Below are 18,911 nucleotides of genomic sequence, written 5' to 3'. Positions count from 1 at the left end.
AGCCGTTCAACATTACCAGTACGCTAGCAGGCTCTTATCTTGTGAGGAATGTGTACACTGGTGAAACATGCAGTCATAAAAGGTCATGGTCTTTGATCTTAGATAGTGATGGAGACAATATATCAACTTCAGCATCTGCCCTGCATGCATGCAACAAGACATTCCCATACAAAACATTACAACTTTCCTTTGATGACATATATGATATATTGGAGTGCATGAATTCATTAAAATGAAGTGTTGATTGACCTGTCTCTCACAGCTATGATTGTCAATGACAATCAGTAATATCAGATGTGTTTATAACATCTCAATATCAGATGTCAAACAGTGTGTTGTCATGGTTATGCTCAATATCATGTCTCAGAGGAGCCAATGTTGTAATGAATACCATGATGGTGCTGCTACTCAGTAGAGCAGAGAGGAAGCTAGGCAGCACAAGCCTGAATTCCTTTAGGTCTACAAAGCCCTGTCTGACGTTACTAGCCAGGAACAGGAAAGCATGCTGAAAGAAAATGCAAACAGATGTGTCATTTACGACGACATACCGCGGCTAACATAGAGGGACCACAGCACGGCACTGGCAACTCATATAATTTGACGACTGAATATTTGCATCGATGTATTTTTTGTTTAACAGTACAATGTCCCAGCGAGCTGGAACACAAACAGAACGGTTGCTTAGTTTCCTGCAAAATAACACCATGTCAGTTGTGTGTATAATGATTATGTTTTAGACATCTGTTAGGAACTTTGTTGTCATCCTGAACCTGTAGCATGTTCTCATCCGACTGATCATCTCATCTGTGGGTCACTAAATGGCTGAACTCCAGGGTGAAACACCAGGATTTCTTTGCCCATCTATTCATTATGTTTCATAATGTTATTAAGAACAGATTAACATAGTGTACTCACCGATCCTAATAATATTCGCTGCAAAGCAGCATAAAACAGTGTTGGTACTTACCTACTGTATGCTGTCGTTTCAATGTATCCAGATCTTTATTTGTTCCACATTGCCTAGCACAGAGCAAACCGGAGCCACTGCAGAGAGAAAGAGATTGTTTTGATTCATTGGTGCTGAAATATAATCATAAATACCCAGTGAGTGGATAGCAGTAGCTAAGACATATAAGCCTTTATTCAACCACGAAGCTTAGAGATGAACATAAATAAAGGATCTAAGACCACACAATAACTAAATATTATATATAATCCTTCAATCGAATATTGTTTTCCTATCCTTCATATTCATGTCAAACATCCTACAGTATTTCCTGCTGTTGCCACTGCATAGCAGATATCATAAATTGTCGTGTTGCACTGCAACTATATTCCTAGAGGGAATAGAGAGTAAATGACGGGAGCTCTGACATCATCACTTTCCCTTATGGGGATTATCAAAATGTTTCTACTCTAAGTAACTAGGCCTGGGACTATGAGGGCTTTGAAATATCCATGACGGAATCTAGGGCATCTAACATTGTGTACATGTAGGCCTATTCATTGTGGTCCTCCTGCTATGTTGATTGTGTGTCTGTGTTAATAAAGTATTATTTGCATACTAATGAATTGCGTCTGTGTCTTGGTGTTGTGGGTGAAGTTGTTGTTGTTGAATGAGTGCAACAGATATCATCCTTTTTTTTTTTTTTAAGAAACTACGTCTCACAGACTACAAAGCAGTGTGAAGTGGCTGGGGAAAACTTTGCTCCAAATTAATTTAGATGAGTGGGGTGTATCAGCCGATAAGATAGCATCACCATGCTCAAAACATTATCCGCTACAGTGTTAAAGTTTGAGTGGTGATTCATGATCCACACTATCTGTGGCATGGCAACCTAACCAACACAAACACAACTATGACATTATCTAGATAACGGGGGGGGGGGGGGGTTGGTGGAGGGGACAGGCTCATTGTAATGCATGGAACAGGATTGTTCTCCGATTTCCACCTCCACCAGCCTACCTGCTAGATACACTTGTATCCAACGATACACAACAACAAACAGTACTAGCCAAATGAGGGAGAAAACAGAACCACAGGCTACCCCAACAGAACCTGCTTAGGTCATGATGACATACGTGCCGGCATGCACCTTGACCTGAGTCACAACCTTCCTATAAAAGACCACGGTGTTACAGGCCAGGGGCTAGTCCCTTCCCTTCGGTGGCACACACTCACACAGGGTATATCGCATGACCACCTCGGCACAACAAGACCACTCTGCGAGTTCTTTTTAGACCCCAACAAACAAGCTTGCCTCTAAGAGGACCTACCGGTAACAGGCGTGAAGGGGGTCCGATGAGGATACCGCTTCCTGTACATGTATGCTACATTGTCACAAGCATAAAAACATCCCAACATTGTTTAACGCTGTATTACACATCGCTGATGATCGAATAGGCCTATGTGTTGATATCCATCCTTTGATAAAAACAAATGGGTATGGTTCTGAAATAGAGTTTGTAAACACTCCTAGGGCTATTACTCCAAGGCTATTACTTGTGGCTACTGTCCACACTCCTGATGGTGTTAAGTGATTGGTTACGGTTTAGTGCTAAATCAGATGAGAGGGATTGAAGAATGGTGAATTAATTTTGTGAAAGACACAGCTTTACTTCGCCATAGGAACGACATGTACCTGAATCGCCCAAAACACTGTAGATAACCATGACAGCACAGTGTAGATAACCATGTCAATACGTACATAGATAACATGACACTTTTCCTCTCTTACCTACACAGCTATGAGATCAATATGATGAATTGAGTAAACAGTTACAGGACAGTTAGTTTGTTAAACGTTAACACAATCAATTCCCAACGGACCACAACAAGTAATTCATGGGTTATTATTGTATAATAACTATCTAACCATGTAATTTCAAAGGAAATGAGCACATAGTTATTTCTCTCTATCCATATGAACTGAGGACCCTTTGCACTCTGTTCATTGACATGATTCAAACCAAGGTCAGAACTCCCACACCTCTACTTCTAATGTAGCGTTCTATGAATGTATTCTATTCCAAAATGAGACCCACAGCACATTTGAAAACAAATTGGCCTAGTTTTATTTAGACAGACGTGCGCCACTCAAATGCTTGTGAAAGCTATCATCACTATCCTTGCCAGTTTCAATTCAGCACAGACTGGAAAATTCTTCCTGATATGCTCCATTCTCTAGATAGTTACAATATTAGCTTGTCTTCGAAAACTGAGTTCATTCAGTGTATCAACAGTAAGACAATGGGCACATTTCATTGGCCCACAAGATTATCTAGACAATGTAATGCAGTGTTCGCCATTCAAAGCATTCTTCACGTACTGAATGAAAAGAGGTTGTTAGTGTCAGAAAGCCCACAGCTGAGGCTCACACTGAGGTGGGTTTAGCTGTGTTGTGGTGTCAAACTGCTTGAGTAAGCCATGCTAGTTAGCCTGCATCACAAAACACACACTGTGAGAGCTATGACTAGTACAGTGCGGATAAAAAAACAACAACATTAGCCTATTTACATAGATACATTAACATTTATCTAACTTTTACTTTACACCCCACAGTGGTAGTCGCAGCTTGGTTCATCTCTACATGTTGATTCTGCATTGGGGTGGAATTGTTCTTTCCAGATCTTCTGCCAATGCAGGGCAATGGTCAAAATCAGAACCAACTGGAAATGATGATGTATAAAACACAGTGGTACACCATGTAAGGTTGGAAAGCTTTTGTATGGCAAAGGACTAATGCTTGCATTAACGGAAAGTGCCCATAGAGACGTACAGGGAGGGGATCCGTTCCGATGTTTTGCAGCAACAGGCAGTTTTCCCCCTGTGCAGATATGGATTAGAGACAGGCAGTGCTGTTTGTAATTTCATACAATTACAAAACGTTATCCTGTCTTTACTCTATCCTGTCTCTATCCTATTTCCATTTTTGTATTAGCCTATATTCCTTGAGGGCATTTTCCCCCCCAAACCCTAATTATCCACCATAATAATGAGGACAACTTTGATCATGAACAAAACACAACAATAATGTAACTTAGATGCAGTTTGTCATCTAAGTTACGCTCAGGAAATGAAAAGTTACAAAAACAAGGTGCAGTGTAGTACACTACTCTCAGTACTCTTTCCGTACCTGGGCCAAAGAGCATCTAATGCCTGCAGCTTCCTCAAACATAGTTCATATTCACAATGTCATTCTCTCTGATAAGTATGTTTACTGTACTGCCCTATGATGGCCTGAGGGGAATCCACATGGTTCATGGAACATTGTAGTGTCTATTCGGTCCATTCATCAGGCTGAAAGGCAAATAGGACAGACATAACCTAAGCCAAATGTGCCTGCCTTCTCTTCTCAGTGTAGAGGAAAAACAGAAGAAAACTAAGATGAGGAAACTTGAGACAATGTAATTCATACACGTACAATGTTAATTCTGTCAATAGACCTGTTCTATTCTGAAGTCAGGCAATGGATACAACTGCAGCTCGAGAACGTGCAGGAAAATAGCAACAAAATTGCACCCAGTAAGAATCCGTTTCATTCATTTCGGACAAGATGGATGGCTACACCTAGACACTTTCGTAATTAACCGATAATGCTGTTTTGAGTCCACACTTGCAGCGTTTTAAAACGGCAACAGTGGAAACAGCTTGTCACGATTATTTGGAACAAACCACATAGGCATAGGCCGTCGGAGCGTTTGGATTTAGTGCATAGTAGGCTGTTCTGCAGCCATCCATCCCTGGTGCAACACAAGACCCCTCCACAATCACAGAATTGGAAAACATCACATCACCGTGTCTTAAGGAAGAACATGTCCTTCTCTATCCTTCTCTATCAGTCTACATTTCTTTGTTTCTTCAGAACAAATAGCATGTCATCTATACGACGAATAATAATTGCCACATTGCTGAATATGATCTGATATTTATCACCTTCTCCCTGATATATTCAGCTCGCTGTCTGTGTGATCGAGGCGTGTGTGATGGAACACAAAACCGTGCTTACCATGATTAAATCCGTCTAGTCCATTACGTTTTCCAGATGCATCGATATTTCTGCAGTTAAACGGGTAATTTTTGCATTGAGAAAATAACGGTACTCGTCCCTGCGATTTACAGCCGCTGTCGCCGCGCGGAACAGATGATGGCGTAAAGACTGATGCGGATTCACACGGGACCACAGCCGTAATTGACAGCATCTAGAGCCAATCAGAGACTAGAATATATTCTTTAGTCAAATAGTGGGACATTATCGCCCTTTCTACGGATTTGTGAGTGATTTGATAAACAGAGACGGCTAATTAGGCCGAGTATTAACCACTCCATTATTTAGGCCTAATGCTTGGATTAGGAATATTCTTTGAATACATCATTTGACCCTCTGCATAATAGCCTACTGGTAGGTTAGTGCTTTCCCTCACTGAGCAAAAAAACTACTGGATTAGAGCTTTAGACATTCACACCAGAGAGAAGGCCATCAATAAAAACATAAACAAAGGATCTGATGACATATTTCACATAGGCTACATTATAGCAATTGATCTTTATAATATATGTGGTGCTCATGAGAAATACCAACTAGGGCCCCACATGGAACACCCATTAGGCCAAGAGGACAGCGTCATGAGCCCTTTTCATGGTTCGAGGGTACCACCTGAGCTTGCATGTCTTGGACAGGGCTCCCTCATCATAAAGCACCTATGCTACCGGACATTCACCCACCTTTGAACTCCAATGGAAAGACCCATTGTGACATGTGGAATTTGACTCCAGGTGTCACTCCTGGAAGACCCAAACCTACCATTAGGCCAAGAGGACATCCTCATGGTCCGAGGGTGACACTTGAGTTGACATGTCTCAGGTAGTACCTCGTCATTCCAAAACATAATTGGAAGCTACACATCCTTTGTGTACAAAGCATCCTATGACAACAAAAACATAACAACAATGGAGTTGTATGGTTATAATAAGACAGTCCTATTCATTAAAACCTAGGAGTATGTTTAACCCCCCCCCCCCCCCCCCCCATTATATACATCTTACAGACTGAGGCTGTGTCATGAATCTTTATGGCTGGCAAATCTTGATGGCTGTGGGAATGATATCTTTGAACTGTAAGCCACACTTTCATTTGAAAAGACCCTCATCATTCAGTGATTGTCTATAGTCTATCCAGCCACTTTAACATGACAGACAAGGAGGTGTAATTGAAGTGAAGAAGTGAGATCTATTGAATTCAGATTGAGCAGCTGACTTTGATTTAATTAATTGAATCCACATTTGGATATGGTTGCCTAGCTACCTTAACTAAGTTGTCAAAATATATGACGATGATATGATACAGTCTGATACTTTACTGAATGAAAATCCATTATACATTTTTCAAGTTGAGCACCAGACTTTGATTTAATAATGACAGTTTACATTCCTAAGTCTCAGAAAGTGAGGTTTGAATTGTTAACCCTGCAATTACAGGGCAAGCACATTACCACCTGTACCATAGAAGTCCAAACCTCCTGTCTTATGTTCTCTTCATCAGTGCCTTACTTTTTCCATTGATAGTATGACCTAAAACATGTCATCATAATGTCATCAGCTGGTTCTCTGCTGTAAATCATTTTGAGTGCACTTAATCTATACGGAATAGTGATATTTATCCAAAGGGTGGCAGTAGTGTATGCAACATATGCTAAGACATGCACCCACACAGAGAAACACAACACACGCAGCCACGCACCCACGCACCCATGCACCCACGCACCCATGCACCCACCCACGCACACACACAAACCCACATACCGCTACAATTATATATTTGTGTGTATTATCATGTTTTCTTACTGTCATTTCAGACGGTTGAACCCATGACACAATGTCCTACAGTGTATGTAATTCTGGTTTGATGCTGAGTGGACTTGTTACAGTAAATGATCCCAGCTTGCAGAGCTATTTGCTCTGGCACGAAAGACCTACACTTTTGGTTTCCTGTGTTAAATAACTAGAGCTTTGCACATATCATGACAATAACTAGACCTGTTTATCCAAAGGAAAATGGTAGACGCCAAGAACCATTGAAGGGCTCACCATAGTCCAAAACAATATAAGTTCTGTTAACTATAACGCTTGTTACAGTGCACATTGTGTACATAGTAGTGATACAGTGTATCATGGTGCCATTTTGGAGTTGTTGCCATGGAAATGTGGGTCATGCATTGATGTGAGTGAGTGTAGTGTGAGTGTAGACTTGTGGCTGGCGGTGGACTGAAAGCAGTGCATGCTGGTGCCAGGAGTAAAACCCTGATCAAATCTAGGTCAACGGGATGCTCCAGAGCCTACAAGCCTACAAGCCTACAAGACTACAAGACGGTTGTTTTTGTAAGATGAGTTGGATGACTGGAGGGTGTTTGTTAAGAGACTTTTGTTTTCTGGGTGACATACTGTATGTATGTTGCTCAAGAGAGAGCTGTGGGCTATATCCATCCACATTTAGATATGGTTATCTACCTTAAATAAGTAGTAAAAATATAAATATATACAGTATATAAGTATATTATGATTATATGATACAGTCTGTTGGCTGCACATACACAGAATGAACATTCATTATACATTTTACAGTGTCAATCAAATTGTACAGTGTCAATCAAATCATGATTATCTAATATTTTGAGATGTGTGAATTTAGGCTATTTCAGGCTTTAACTTCTTCTTTTTCGTGTCCACAAGAGAGTCAGTTACAAGGCTAGACTTTAACTTATAAAAGGTTAAAACTTTAAATTGTAAGTTTCTTCAAGTGTTTAATGACAATATTCTTATCCGAAGCAAACACTATTGAATTTGAAAGCTATTGAAAATGATTACTTATATAATTATCATAAAGTCATATCAATATCATTATGCAACAACTCGTCAGATGACACATGCATACATTGATAATGAGTTGACATGGTTTTAAGACTGCTGCAACTTTATTGCCTCAGGAAAATATAGTACAATGTCATTGAGTTTTTAATAAATTATTTGCTAAATATGTGTAAATAAAAGACAAGTTGTTGACTTTCTATCTATGTTGTATCTCTTCTATTGTCTATTAAACTTCCACCCTCTTTTTTGTGAGACTTGTGATTGGTCAAACCGGCATCGCTGTGTCGTCATAGCTTGGAATGCCCATTCATCAGCGGACCGGGGCGTTGTACTCCGCATCTCATTTGCGGCAGGGGCAATTTCTCCATTTTCAAATTCTCTTCGGGGAAAAAAATTAAAGAATTGTGTTCCTTTAATTAAATACTGCGGGATTTTTGCTAATTATATTCATTCATTGTGGTGTTACTAGATCGGAGTCACCTCCGCGCCTGTAATTTGAAAAGGAGGTCTCAGCATTTCACTTGAATTTTGGAAGGGAGCTTGCGGTCTTTGTTCATTCATTTGATCGTTTGGGTTTCTTTGTTGGACTAAAAAGCATGGGAGCACAAGTCTCCAAAACCTCTGCAAAAGAGGAGATCCCTGCCGATGCACCGGTTGAAGGCGCAGCTGTTGCAGCCAAGACGAATGGACAGGTAAGAAGTATTTTCATATATTTAAGGGATGCTTTCGTGTGTCTTTATTGTTTCAATGTTGGCAAAGTGTTGCGCCAATGGCGAGCCCCATCCCCATGCTCACCGGCGTTTCAGGGAAAGTGGCCACATGTATCCATTCTCGAAAACCCAGGGCTACTTTCCAACCAACCGACATGTTATTGCAATTTACATGGTACAATTGTTATCAGACTGTGATTTGACGATTTATCAATACCCTTAAATTTAACGCGTTGTTTGTGCATTATGTGTGTCGTATCAACCCAACGAGTGGATGTTGCCTATTTTCCCTCGACAAACACTGCATTGTATTTTTTATTTATTTTTATTTTTTTACAAATCACCTCTAATTAAAGCGTCAATTGGGTCTAATGTGCTACATGCCTGTGTTTTCGTTAGACATGTAGCCATGTACGATAAAATTGTTAACTTAACCCATTAATGGAGATATAGAGCGGCCGCTTTCATCGTGCGTGGCCTTTTTTAATCAAGTTACCACGCCTTTGTTGCCAGATGCAGGGGCATGCTCCATTGGCATGCTCTCTCTTTCCAAATGCAGGCCGATATCTTTACCCAGGGATGTTTAAAGGGTCTGGAATATACACCAAGACCGCGATTCTGAGCCAAATAACAGTTAAACCAAGACAATTTCGATGGCGCTGTTTGTAGTTTTTTTTTGAGTGGGCAGCTATTCAGATTCTGATCATTTGGCGCAAGTTGTATGGAAAGCATAGATTGAAGCGTGCCATCGGCCAAAGAAAATACATGGGCATAATTTTCATGAATTAATATGCGCCTTCAACGCAAATTATGCAGATCCACATGGTCAATTAATTTTACGTGTAGACAAATTCTCATTATTATCGTGCCTTTATTTTACTGATGTTTGAGCACAGCGACACCTGGTGGTTCGTGGTTGTAATGATCTATATTCAGGAGCACTACTGCTGAGGGCTGTAGTGATTTTGTCTTCACTCGCCTAGTAACAGATGTTGTTACAATTTTAGGACTATTTTCCTATTGGCTACCACTAGACGAATTCGAACGAAGCGCACTGCATAGGATCTGCCTACCGTTTTTACAGGGGGCTCTCTTTCATACATTTTCATAAGCATTTGTAGACCCCATGCATGTGAGATTGTGAGGGCCAAAAGGGCAAATTAAGTATTTTTCAGAACATATTCAGGGGGGGATTTCCTCTCTTGGTGGCATGCGGTGTACAACTAGTCAACAGTGTTTTTTTATGTTCTTAGGAAAATGGCCACGCCAAAACAAACGGAGATGCTTCTCCAACCACAGAGGAGGCCAACAAACCGGAGGGCCCGGCCAATGGTAGTACTCCAACTGAGGAGGCTCCCAAAGAGGAGGCAGAGAAAGTAGAGGCTGCTGAGACCAATGGGGACAAGGAACCCGCCGCTGCCACTAACGGGGAAGCATCCGCCAAGCCAGAGGAAGAGGGCACTGCCGCCACCGGCGAGGACGCCGCCAAGCAGAAGAAGAAGCGCTTCTCCTTCAAGAAACCCTCCTTCAAGCTCAGCGGCTTTACCTTCAAGAAGACCAAGAAGGAGTCCGAGGAGGGGGCGGAGGGTGAAGAGGTGGCCGAGGCCTCTGCCGAGGGTGGGGAGAAGAAGGCGTCCGAGGAGCCTGCCGCTGCTGAAGAGGCCAAGTCTGCTGAGGCCAGTGAGGAAGGAGCCAAGGAGGCCCCGGCCGAGGAGCCTAAAGCGGAGGAGCCCAAGGCAGCAGAAGAGGTGAAGGCGGAGGGAGAGGTAGCAGAGGAGAAGCCAGCCGACCCCTCACCTGCGGAACCAGAGACGGCAGCCAGTCCAGAGGCACCTGCCGCCGCCGCCACTGAGTAAACCTGCACACCACACGGAAACGACGGATGAACGGAATGAAACGGAGAGTCAAATAACCTGTCTGATTGTTTGTTTGAAGGAATGCGAGGACTTGTCTAAAACCAGGGATTTTTTTTTTTTTTACTTTCTTGTTGATGTTTTGTTTACTGTTTTTACAACCATTTCATCCATAATGACAGCAACGTCCATAGGTTTGGTGAGCAGAGGGGGGTTGGAGGGGGACGTGCTTCCTCACTGTAATTGGAGTGTTTGCATTTGTGATGTGTGTTTGCCTGTGAGTGAGCCTGTGTATAAGTGTGAATGTGAGCATATGCATTTGTTTTGTTTTTACATGTAACCATGACTAACTGTAATAACAGGATTTTGAAGTCAGCATATTTAAATGAAGTATTTGGTGCTGGGCAGTTGGATGTAGCAAAGGCCATTGCCTGCAAGAACGACACCTTGTGATATTTAAAGGGAAGTCCTAGATCAAGTCTTAATGTTGTCTTTGCACCATGTTTACAACTCAAGATCAGTGCTCCTGGGAACACGACGCCATTCCTGAATGAACTAGTTTTAGATAATTGTTGAAACCATAGGTGCTCATCACTTTCATTAGATTTCACCATTCCAATACTCTGTAGTAATGCACGTTGTATAGACTTTGATATTACTGGTTTTAAGACCTTGAGGAGGTGTGCGTACATGACTGAAGTTAACAGATTACCTGTTGTAAATGAAGTTTCTTGTTTTCCACCATGGTGATTTTTTGTAAGGATTAATACATTTGGAAGATCTTTTACGCATACTTTGCATCAAGCTGTGATGACAACAAAACGGTTTAGAATGATGTGTTTTGATTACAAACAACTAAATATACTGGGTAATTGTAAGGAAAATTGCCTGTGCAATCTTTTAACAGCATCTTGTTTTTTTCTTTTGTAAATACTGAAGCTTCACCCTTTGAATTTGAGATGGAATGTAACTGCCTACATATGGTATTAAGATTCTTCTTCTTAATGTGTTCCATTTTTCTGTGAGCACTGTGAAAGAATAAAAGGAATAAAGTCTGACCTGAGTTGCTTGTCCCCTTTATTTCCTAGGTGTGAAATTTGAAATCACATGAATTGTAAAAACAACACATTTAAGGATTGAGAGAATTTGTACATTTGAACACAGAGAAAAGAAGACTTGTATGTAGTTTGTAGCACCCTCGTGTGGTAACTCATCTACTAGGGTTGAAATGAAATTGAGCAAAGCTCACAGTGTCAGTGACTGATATCCCTGCCCAATGTGTGTTTGATTTAAACCACAGGCTATTTTTAGTGATTAAGTTGATTTCACAAAACACAAAATTCTATTTTAGCATATTTATGAGCTGTACGTGTCAAACATTGTTTATTTCCCAAAACTACATAATGAATGTGCATGGAGAAGGTTAGATTGAGCCTACCTGTTGATCTTGAACTTGCCTTCAAGGCAAATATCAGAGTTGTTTAAAAAGGGTATCTTAAAATAGTTCTGTTAGTAAGTTTTGTTTTGCTGCTTGTGGGTGTGCGTGTGTTTGGTGTACAAACATGTCACACCAATATGCAGCCTAAAGTGTTTTCCATAAAAGCTATTCAAGTTATAAACAACAAGTTATAATGCCTTCAGGTGTAATTGCATATTTTAGGAACAAACAAGTGCAGAAATAATTCAAATTGATGGGTATGCTTGCTTGCCTCTGACACATCGTGAGCATTCTACTCCTACAATGACCAAACCTCATGAAAACCCAGATGCTTTCTAAGTATAAGGGAGATGGCAGCAGTCACCACTTGAGGGTGTTTTTCAGCCTTCCACAGCTGTATCGGAGCCCAGTTTAAACCATCCATTTGCTTTGCTCCCAGATTAACTCTACCACAAATCCATCCACCGCAAGAAGGGTGTGTTTTATGTGTAATATTCCTGTCCCCACTCCCTGAGGCAGGCGTCCGTTCTGGATAGTATCTTGAGGCTTGCGGTTCCCACCTCTGCCTTTCTCACAAGGATGCAGATTCTTGGCTGTGTCCCAACTATTTAAAATAGCTTCCATGTCTCTGTGCTATCATTAACTAGTGATAGTTAAAAGGACTGGATCGTTTTTCATGGTATTTGCTTTTGTTATTGAAGTCTCTTCAGATTAGTGCATTTGAGAGACAGGTGACGAGGGCAGAAGGCCATTTAAAGGTATTGGGACAGAGCCATGGTGCCTACCACTGTCTGAACACCACTACACAAAGGGCATTTCTCTTCCTGTCCACCCCACCTCCACTCCACCTCCTACCCAACCACAAGCCTCTCTCAAGATGCCAGTCCTCTTAGCTGCTTGTGGTTTGTGGCAGCAGTTCCCAGTTTCCCCCAGCCACCAATGCCCTCTGCTGTGTCTGTGTGTCTGTCTACTGGCCTCCTCACCTAACCACCCCCTCACGTTCCCAGAGAGGATGAAACAACATCTGCCCTGCCAAAGGATACTCCCTCTACCTTCCCCGCCCCCCTCAGCCTACCAACTATTTTCAGCACACACACACCTTCTCCCTCATAGGGAGAAATGTGTTCTGTAAACTGTGGCTGCCACCAGCAGCTAACCAGAGTCTGTCATGTGGGGAGGGCTGCGTTCTTTAGATCCCATGTCTCCCGACACAGTGCAGCACAGGCCTGGTTTACAATGAGTCAAAATAAACGTTTTATGTTCAGATGATGTGTCTAAAAGTAAAAGGAATCATTTCAATCAGGAAACATCAGGAATCAGGAAACATTTTGTTGATGTGTGTCCAGTTATGTGCCTTCAGGAGTTGAGGAGAATATTGATAGTCTAAAATGTATCTTGCTGCTGGTGTAACAGTCATTGTAGATCAAAAGAAGATGTTGGATGCATTTTGAAATATAGAAATCACTATCAGTTTTGTACAGTTATAGTTTCAATTTTCACATTATAAGTAGGCCTAATCACTTCATGGTAGGATATTTGAGAACAATTATTTTTGTAAGTGCAGTTGTGTATGATACTGATTTATTTACTTCCCTGCTATGATTTCTAGATGACTAATCTATTTTATGAGAATCTTCATTTGCCCTTTCAGTTTTTGAAAACCCATTTTAAAAAGGTCCCACTCAGACAAAAACATTTCTTAAGACATCATTTATTTTGGTCATTATGCTTTTTACATTACATAATGAATCATGAGGGATATAACAATGTTGTTGGTAAACAGTTTCTATTTGTACAACAGTATTTGTTGGTGTGTTATATCTTGCATACTTTCTAATGGTCAATTTGACCATAGCCATTTCACAATATTCAAGTCACATACAAGGAAGTCAGGTACAACATGGTGAACAGAAAGTCATCATGTACTTTTAATAAGGTTATTGGTCGCCAAAAACAAGGTTGTACAAAAAAACAGACATACACAAACATAAGAATCACCTGCTGTAATCAGTCAAACAAAAATGAAATTAAAAGGAAGAAAGTGAACAAAGGACACAACATAGCGAACAACTCAATTTCACATGCTGTCTCCACTCATTTTCTGAATCATTGGTAACTGTTGATTGCTTTCCCATCCCTGATAAACCGTTAACATAAATTATTTCCTTCCTCTTAGCACCCATTTCTTGGATTTTTTTCAAGTCGAGATGCTACTATTCCTCAAATAAGAGACTGAACTACCTGTCTGAGTTTGGTTGAGAAAAAACAAACTGGGAGATTTACTTGTTTGAGAAATAGCTTGCGGATTTTGTTGTGTGGTTACTGGGTGATACGGTATCACGTTGAGGCAATAAGGAACCCAGAGAAAGAGCAGTGGACATTCTCGGCGGCGAAGACACCATTGGCCTCATCGTCGGGGATCTGAAGGTAGACTGTGTCGTGCGCGTCGAGCTGAAGGACAGCGCTACCAGACATCTGGTCAAGGAAACCCTTGTTGTACTCATCATAGCTGAACATGACAGGCTGGTCGTTCTTGTACAGAGCCACCAGAGCATGGGCGCCATTCACATGAATAGTGTATGAGAAGTAGTAGACGCCGGGGACCTCACAGGTGAACACCCCAGTGTTGGTGTCATAGTGGCGCTCTGCATTGTACACCTCATTGTCAAATCTAATGGGGGTACCAGAGGCGGGGTAAGGGCTGGCCAGGGAGACAGAGAAAGCAGACATGGGGGTCTTGACCATAGTTGGGACCATGATCTCACCCATGCCCATGCTCTTCTCGAAAATAACCTCACCAGGGGCACCAGGTGGGCCGGGGGGTCCGGCAGGGCCAGAGGCACCATCCTGACCATCAGCACCAGGGAGGCCATGGGGACCCTGAGGGCCGGGAATTCCCTTAGCGGCAAATCCAACTGGGCCAGGTGTGCCTGGGAGACCTGGGTGACCCTTAAGGCCATTAACGCCAGCGGGGCCTGAAGGCCCAACGGGTCCTCTGGGACCTGGGGCACCATCGGATCCAGACAAACCTGCCTCACCATTGCGCCCGGGGAAGCCCTTAGCACCTGCAGGTCCTGTGGCACCTGTGGCACCAGTGGCACCTGTGAAGCCTGTGTCACCCTTGGCACCTGGAGCTCCGGTGGCTCCTCTGGCGCCAGCTGCTCCAGATGCTCCGGGATAACCCTGCTTGCCTGCGAATCCCTGTGCTCCCTGATCTCCTCTGTATCCCTTGGGTCCCTGGGCTCCCACTGCACCTGTGTCACCTTTGGCACCTGTGGCGCCAGTTTCACCTGTGAAACCTCTTGCACCAGTGGCACCGGCGGAACCAACAGCTCCGGAAGCACCAGTGGCACCGGTGTATCCCATTGCGCCTGCCTCACCCTTCTGACCTGTGGTACCTGAGCTACCAACGACTCCCCTCTCACCCTTTGCTCCATTTGCACCTGGCTTTCCATAACCGGGGACGCCGGGGGCACCAGTGGCTCCAGCGATTCCCTGGTGGCCTTTAGGACCAACTGCGCCAGGCATACCTGGGGCGCCGTTATCACCTGATTTACCGGGCATACCTACACCAGTGGCACCAGTATGGCCCTTGGGACCTTGGGGTCCTGTGGCGCCAGTGGCTCCATCCATACCTGGGCTACCTGACTTTCCTGCCTCACCAGGGAATCCTGTCTTGCCTGGCTTTCCAACTCCGGGCAGACCGGGCTGACCGGCTGAGCCCATAGGTCCAGTAGCGCCTGTTGCACCCTGTGCACCTGGAATACCCACTCCCCTATCTCCCTTAGCTCCTGTCAGACCGGGCACACCTGGATGTCCCTTAAGACCAGTCTCCCCCCTTGCTCCCTGTGAACCAGGCAGACCATATGGCCCAGGCTTGCCAGTGGAGGACAAGCCAGCAGGTCCGGGGCTTCCAGAAGGTCCAGGCATTCCCCTGGGTCCCTGGGGACCGGCGGCACCGGAATCTCCATTCTGTCCAGCAGCGCCAGGCATACCAGGCTTACCGGACCCACCTGGGGAACCAGGTTTGCCATGTGAGGCAAGACCAGCAGGTCCGGGTGATCCAGCGGGTCCTTGGGCTCCGGGCATACCAACAGCATCCTCACCAGGGGGGCCGGGGGGGCCAGCTGGGCCCTCGGCACCGGGCTCACCTGGGGCACCTGGCTCTCCTGCCACTGACACCACTGTTGGAGGAATACCAATTTTAATGTTTTAGTCAAATGTGTTTCAGTGGCATTTGTCAGTAATTTAAACAATTAATAGTGAATACTCAATGCAATTAATAGTTTATTATCCATGGCTGTGAAATGCTATCTGTCTACCGGTAGCTACATTTATTCAGCTTTCTTTTAGCCAAGTAAATAATTGAGAGAAAATGTTCTTTTATAATAATAACCAGCAGGCAATATAAATTGTGACAATGAATGTCTAGAAGCTGGCACAATTGAATATGTTTTAAAGGTGCAATCTATGATTTTCAGTCCCCTATTGGCAACTCAGAGAACTACAAAACATTTCAGCCAATTGCAAGGAGCCAAAAAAGGCTGGCATACTGGGGCAGCACTTGAAATGAAAGTTACAGATTGCACACTGCTGCCATTAATAACTTTAAACAGAGTGATGGAAAAAACTTTGGAAGCTTTTGGAGCTGGAGCATGTGCCTTTACCTTTACTTTAATTAGCAAATAAAGTGATCAACTTGTAACACTAACAATAGCCAGAATATTCTTATATTATTAAAATGTATATTATAGTCACTGATAGTGATTCTAGTTATTTCCAATTTGTGAAATTGTTGTTTAAATGTTTCAATTTAAGTGATCAAATTGATTGATGAAACAATTTGGAATTGCTACAGTAAATCACATCTATACCAAAATGTTTTTCACTCTCAAGTTTCTTTGTGTTTTGTTTCACAAATGACATCATATATTAGTAACACAATTGTTGTCACAAGATACTTTGGAGAGCTGTTCCTTTTTTGTGATCATGAATAGAAGGTGGGGCCATTAGTTTCCAATCAACCACAGGTTAGACATGTTGCTTAAAGTTTATGTCCAATACTGGAATAATGATTAAAGACTAGATGTCATTTTGTGTGCAAAGATTCTAAGCCACTAGTGCATTCATTCACAGTTACTCAAGGCTGTGCTTACAACTGAATATTGGCTGTGATGAAATACACTTTGGACTTGCACAGAAACTGAAAGTTGTCCAGTCATTGAATCTTCTGCTAACACAGGGAAAAAGTCTGAGGTTGTATATCTGTGACCAAGATAGATCAAAATGTCCCCTGAAGAGAGACAGTTTATAAACTATGGGGAGAAAACTAGGCATCTGTAAAACAGGAAGTTGAAATGCGAGGGAGTAGTTCTTTATTGGCTGCCTTTATGTGGTCCCATGCTAGAGTGTAAAAGGCAGCTCCACTTGGTCAACCAAGGTCTAATTTAGATATACATCAAAACAGATGTTTCTCCTTCTAGCAAGGCACACCCAAACCAACCACATTTCTGGGTGATTGGACTGTAATTGTCAGTGTAAAAACTAAAAATAATCCAACGAGGGGTACACAGTTTGTTAAACAATCTTTCAATTGAATATGACAGTGTTTGGATGTATGCTAATGGTAGGAATGCATATAGCTACTTTACATAAGGCCCTATCAAGTGCACGAACATGAGATAATCCATCTGCTTTGGAAAATGTCATAATTTATTATTATTGTTGCTCTAAAGATTGTTTGATGCACAACATACTTAAGCTAAATATTAGACAGATCTCTCCATTCTAATGGGTCAGTCTCCCTGCAGTGAGTTCACCAGGTAAGACAACGTTTATAAATCAGTAAGATGAAGCAGATCAGTGAAGCAATAACTGGTAGGTAATGCATCAAGAACATGACCATGTTCATATCTGAATTGGTAATATTGCTAGTGGGATAATATTTTCTAGAAGTCTACAATAATTTGTTCTTTAAGCTTTGGGTGTTTCACAAATGAAATGAGATACAGTGTTATCTGTTCTACGCAGAACATTCACACAGAGCAGTGAACATACATTCTGTAACTAGCTATGGCTGTTGGCATCTTAGGCTTCCCACAGTTAGAAGTAATGATCCACTGCTCTCTATCTGACCAACCCTGGTCATACTAAAATCATGGCACAGGTCTGTCACAGGTGGTGAGAGATTGTCAGATAAACCAGTCAAAAGTATCTACCACATCAACTGTAGTGTCACATAGCTACAGACAACTCTGTTAAAAACACCATAACTGAAACAGAAGCATCACAGTTGGCACACTGGTAAGTGCCCACTGGAAACAACTTGTAGTTGTGTGCAATGGCACATCATTGCTTGTATGCAAATGTTCAGGCCTGTAACACCAAGCTATTGAATGAACATTCATATCCTTGTAGCCAATCATTGCCCAGCTTATCCTTCCAGCTAGAAGAGGCTCATGTTTCAAAGTATTGCTGCCTGATAAACTGCATGTGAAACTGTCACCATGCAACAACTGAAGGCTAAAATCCTTAGCTGAAGACCCTGGTGGTAAGTGGCAAGATACATCATTTACTATCTGATATGTTTCTGATGTAGACATCTTAAGGCCATTGTTCTGTGACTATATGAGAGCAATGTCAGAGGCAACACTTGCAGCATTGGCTGTCTATGCTAAGCTATGAGCTGTAGAATAGGATGGTGGTGTCTTACCGTGGCTCTTCACAGAGTAGGGCTGGTACTGGGGCCCCTTCATCACCTTCTTCACTACATATCTCTCTCCAGTTGCCGCTGCCAAGCCCACCAGGAGCAGGACGATGCTCATTACTCTAACTTCCATTTTCAGAGGTTTAATCTGCAAGAGAAACATGGAGAGATTCAGCACTACTTATCTACCATGACAGAGTTGCAGCAAAAACAGTGAAACTGTAGTGAAAGTAGTCAGCAGTGAAAGTAGTCAGCTAAACAATGTCATGATTTGTTACTTTCCCCCTTCTCTCTGAATTGCCCACAAATACAAACATTTAGTTATATTCTACAGAGT

The 18,911-nt window shown here is 42.5% G+C and overlaps 2 protein-coding genes across 2 annotated transcripts; one reads left to right on the top strand and one right to left on the bottom strand.

Annotated features, from left to right (window-relative positions):
- Positions 1-8,463: 8,463 nt before the first annotated feature.
- marcksb (myristoylated alanine-rich protein kinase C substrate b) lies at positions 8,464-10,433 on the top strand (the record flags this gene model as incomplete). Its single annotated transcript, XM_080550614.1, has 2 exons — positions 8,464-8,559; positions 9,831-10,433. 2 exons carry the CDS (start codon positions 8,464-8,466, stop codon positions 10,431-10,433), a joined length of 699 nt encoding a protein of 232 aa, XP_080406740.1.
- Positions 10,434-14,205: 3,772 nt separating this feature from the next.
- Positions 14,206-18,707, bottom strand: col10a1a (collagen, type X, alpha 1a; the record flags this gene model as incomplete). Its single annotated transcript, XM_080542636.1, has 2 exons — positions 14,206-16,052; positions 18,581-18,707. 2 exons carry the CDS (start codon positions 18,705-18,707, stop codon positions 14,206-14,208), a joined length of 1,974 nt encoding a protein of 657 aa, XP_080398762.1.
- Positions 18,708-18,911: the final 204 nt, after the last annotated feature.

This window comes from Nansenia antarctica (assembly GCF_963989245.1).
Source record: "Nansenia antarctica genome assembly, chromosome: 1".
NCBI classification, from domain to species: Eukaryota; Metazoa; Chordata; class Actinopteri; order Argentiniformes; family Microstomatidae; genus Nansenia; species Nansenia antarctica.
The sequence above is the reverse complement of the archived record's forward strand: the minus strand, read 5'-3'. Positions and strand labels throughout refer to the sequence as shown.